The sequence below is a fragment of the Poromitra crassiceps genome (genome assembly GCF_964638095.1).
Source record: "Poromitra crassiceps genome assembly, chromosome: 18".
Taxonomy (NCBI): Eukaryota; Metazoa; Chordata; class Actinopteri; order Beryciformes; family Melamphaidae; genus Poromitra; species Poromitra crassiceps.
The window spans coordinates 23,256,298-23,260,449 of NC_139636.1; the positions used below are offsets into that span (position 1 = coordinate 23,256,298).

Sequence of the window (4,152 nt, forward strand, 5' to 3'; positions counted from 1 at the left end):
CTACAGAGTGTCTCGCTCTAAAGACTCCTCCTGTGTCCCCAAAGATGCCACCGACAACTTGGCTCTGTCTCGGCCCGCGGCGGGGCATTTGCTGTCATTAGTTTCTGGCTCGTGCCTCCGGACGTGCATGGGCGAGGGGCAGTGCTTGGAGGGCGTGCCAGAGGGGTAGGGCACCTGTCCGTTCTTCTCGTCTGAAAAAAGTTGTTTAATTACGTCAAAGAAGTTACTCAATGGGCTGCCTAGGTACACAGACGGGAAGAAAAGCAGACAAAAGGGGAAAGAGAGAGAGAACAAATAAAGTGATGAACAATGGGGTTCACACAGGAGAGAGGCACGGCTACAGATAAGACAGAGCGAGGCGGAGGGGAGGAGGAGGAGGAGGAAGAGAAACGGAGAGGTGAGGATGAGAGCAGGTTAGGACTATGTCATGTGGGAGCTCCCGTAAAGCATGCATGTCTCAGCAAAACCAATGAGGATGCATAACGAAGCAGCCATTCAATCCACAACCTCATTATAACGAAGCAGCCATTCAATCTACAACCGGCAATTATAGCAATTAGCGGCGCTGAGCGAATGCACGTGAATCACACATTCATTTGTGATCATAAGGAGCTCAGTAGTGCGAGGATAAAAAGATCAGCATTACATCCATAAACCTTAAAGTGTAATTTCTGTTTCATCGCGCGGCCCTTTTGAAACTGTCTCTTGACAGATATGACGTCAGAAAGAGACAGAAAAAAGTGTCGAGACACAGTTTCAAAAGTTGCCGTGCGACAAAGCATAAATGAAGCTTTAGTGGAACTAAAGTCTATATACTGTAAACGGTGTAATGTGGAAAGATGTGGCGTGGCGTCTGTGTGGTTTGGTCAAGCGGGTCTGGCCAGCGAGAAGCAGGACAGATGGTGGAGCAATGAGAGAGCAATGGAGCTCCGAGGTCAAGTTGCCCTTGAAGACTGATAATGGATCAGTGCCCCGCCCCCTTTTGCAAAACCTAACCATTAGTGGAGTTACTGAAGAACTGATCAGCATTGAAGGGCAACTTAAACCCTGGCAACCTTCTGTCTATTTGCTACTAAATATACTTATGTACGTACGTACGTATGTGTGTATACTATGCATGTGCGTGCACAAGCGCTTGTGTGTGTGTGTGTGTGTTTGTATACAGTAGGCGTGCAAATGATCTTCAGCTAAACACAAATACCATATTTTTTTATATGGTCCCGGTGCTGCAGGGGGAGTAGTGCTGCAGGGGGAGTAGTGCTGCGGGGGAGTAGTGGTGCAGGGGGAGTAGTGCTGCAGAGGGAGTAGTGGTGCAGAGGGAGTAGTGCTGCAGGGGGAGTAGTGCTGCAGAGGGAGTAGTGGTGCAGAGGGAGTAGTGCTGCAGGGGGAGTGGTGCTGCAGGGGGAGTAGTGCTGCAGAGGGAGTGGTGCTGCAGGGGGAGTAGTGCTGCAGGGGGAGTAGTGCTGCAGAGGGAGTAGTGCTGCAGGGGGAGTAGTGCTGCAGGGGGAGTAGTGCTGCAGAGGGAGTAGTGGTGCAGGGGGAGTAGTGCTGCAGAGGGAGTAGTGGTGCAGGGTGGAGTAGTGGTGCAGGGGGAGTAGTGGTGCAGGAGGAGTAGTGGTGCAGGGGGAGTAGTGCTGCAGAGGGAGTGGTGCTGCAGGGGGAGTAGTGCTGCAGGGGGAGTAGTGCTGCAGGGGGAGTAGTGGTGCAGAGGGAGTGGTGCTGCAGGGCGAGTAGTGCTGCAGGGGGAGTAGTGGTGCAGAGGGAGTAGTGCTGCAGGGGGAGTAGTGGTGCAGGGGGAGTAGTGGTGCAGGGGGAGTAGTGCTGCAGGGGGAGTAGTGGTGCAGAGGGAGTAGTGCTGCAGGGTGGAGTAGTGCTGCAGGGGGAGTAGTGCTGCAGGGGGAGTAGTGCTGCAGGGGGAGTAGTGCTGCAGGGGGAGTAGTGCTGCAGGGGGAGTAGTGCTGCAGAGGGAGTAGTGGTGCAGGGGGAGTAGTGGTGCAGAGGGAGTAGTGGTGCAGGGGGAGTAGTGGTGCAGGGGGAGTAGTGGTGCAGGGGGAGTAGTGCTGCAGGGGGAGTAGTGGTGCAGGGGGAGTGGTGGTGCAGGGGGAGTAGTGCTGCAGGGGGAGTAGTGGTGCAGGGGGAGTAGTGCTGCAGGGGGAGTAGTGCTGCAGGGGGAGTAGTGGTGCAGGGGGAGTAGTGGTGCAGGGGGAGTGGTGGTGCAGGGGGAGTAGTGCTGCAGGGGGAGTAGTGCTGCAGGGGGAGCTGCAGGGGGAGTAGTGCTGCAGGGGGAGTAGTGGTGCAGGGGGAGTAGTGGTGCAGGGGGAGTAGTGGTGCAGGGGGAGTAGTGCTGCAGGGGGAGTAGTGGTGCAGGGGGAGTAGTGGTGCAGGGGGAGTGGTGGTGCAGGGGGAGTAGTGCTGCAGGGGGAGTAGTGCTGCAGGGGGAGTAGTGCTGCATGGGGAGTAGTGCTGCAGGGGGAGTAGTGCTGCAGGGGGAGTAGTGCTGCAGGGGGAGTAGTGGTGCAGGGGGAGTAGTGCTGCAGGGGGAGTAGTGGTGCAGGGGGAGTAGTGCTGCAGGGGGAGTAGTGGTGCAGGGGGAGTAGTGCTGCAGGGGGAGCTGCAGGGGGAGTAGTGGTGCAGGGGGAGTAGTGGTGCAGGGGGAGTAGTGGTGCAGGGGGAGTAGTGCTGCAGGGGGAGTAGTGCTGCAGGGGGAGTAGTAAGGACACCAAACGAGAAATGGAGCAAATAAAGAGCCAATGTTCTTTTTGTTAATAGTGGCCATGCAGCACATCTCTGGGAACGATGTGTCACTAAAAGTACTGTTTCTAAATAGTTGGCAGAACAGCCATTTGTAGGATAGAGTCCAGTGGGCCAACAAATGAACAGCGACGTCATCGGTAAAAACAGACACACAGACACACACACACACACACACACACACACACACACACACACACACACACACACACACACACACACACACACACACACGCCCACTGGACTAGTCCTTCAATAATATCAGTACTTAGTGAAAAGCTGTTGGATAATGATTCTATCAAAATCTATTTTATGGCTGGTTTGCTTTCAAAGCCTCAATTCCAACTATTGGCCTGACAATAAACATGTACTGCCAGCCTGAAAACTGCCTGGAGTAGTCTAGAGACGGGGTAAGGGTTTCATCATTTAGTGGGGATTTCTATGTGTGTGTGTGTGTGTGTGTGTGTGTGTGTGTGTGTGTGTGTGTGTGTGTGTGTGTGTGTGTGTGTGTGTGTGTGCGTGCGTGCGTGCGTGCGTGCGTGCGTGCGTGCGTGCGTGCGTGCGTGCGCACAGTCGGTTTTGTGTCCTCCATTATCCAGCTGGATAATGGCTGCAGCCAACTTCTCCCTAATGTTCCCTCGTTCTTCTGCATAAAGCATTGCACATTTACTCACTTCACCTCCACTGAAATCACTCCATTCTGAATGTCAGGATGCTGTGAAACTTCATGATCTTAAAAACAATGCAACAATGCCCCTGTCCTCTAACTGAATGGATCTTGCTGTCTTCCCCAGTCTCCTCTCCACTTCCTTCCAAACAACTGACATTCTTCCATCCCCCCTTTTGTCTCCCTAAACTCTCTCTCCCAGGTAGGCTGCTGTTATTGGTGATTAGGGGACATAATGAGCAGACTTGATGAAGTCCTTTGTTTGCAAAGCATTGCTATGCAAAGCCATGTCTACTCTTAATTACTGCCACTGGCTTTGTTCACACAGGGCCTGTGGTCAGGTAGCCCCAAAGTAGCCTGGGTAAACCCATCCCCCACGTGACCTGCTCTCAGACCTGTTCTCAGTCACTAGTGACTGGGAACTGAGAGAGCAGGTCACGTGGGGGCTGGGTTTACCTAGGCTAGCCCCAAAGGTGTGTTAGGGGGCCAAAGCAAGGGTGGGGTGGGGTACAAACCCAGGATTTAGATTAACAATGCCTTTAATTATATGTTAGCACACAATGGCCTATTTCAAGGTTATTACAGTCTTTGATTATACAGGAGAGACATACATTCATTTAGAATCTTAAGATCATGTTGCTTTTGACCTCTGAAGTACTGTAATTCACAGCTACTAGTACCAAGCTAATTAACCTTGGCACTGTGACTGGCACAACATGTTAACAACAAAATCT

At 52.9% G+C, this 4,152-nt stretch overlaps 1 protein-coding gene across 1 annotated transcript in view; it reads right to left on the bottom strand.

Annotated features, from left to right (window-relative positions):
• Positions 1-4,152, bottom strand: part of brsk2a (BR serine/threonine kinase 2a) — a gene marked incomplete at both ends in the record, with an annotated part of 193,565 nt that continues 189,413 nt past the window's right edge. The window contains one exon of the mRNA XM_083654772.1: positions 1-239. Coding sequence (XP_083510898.1) covers positions 1-239 — 239 coding nt within the window. The remainder of the gene's footprint in view (positions 240-4,152) is intronic.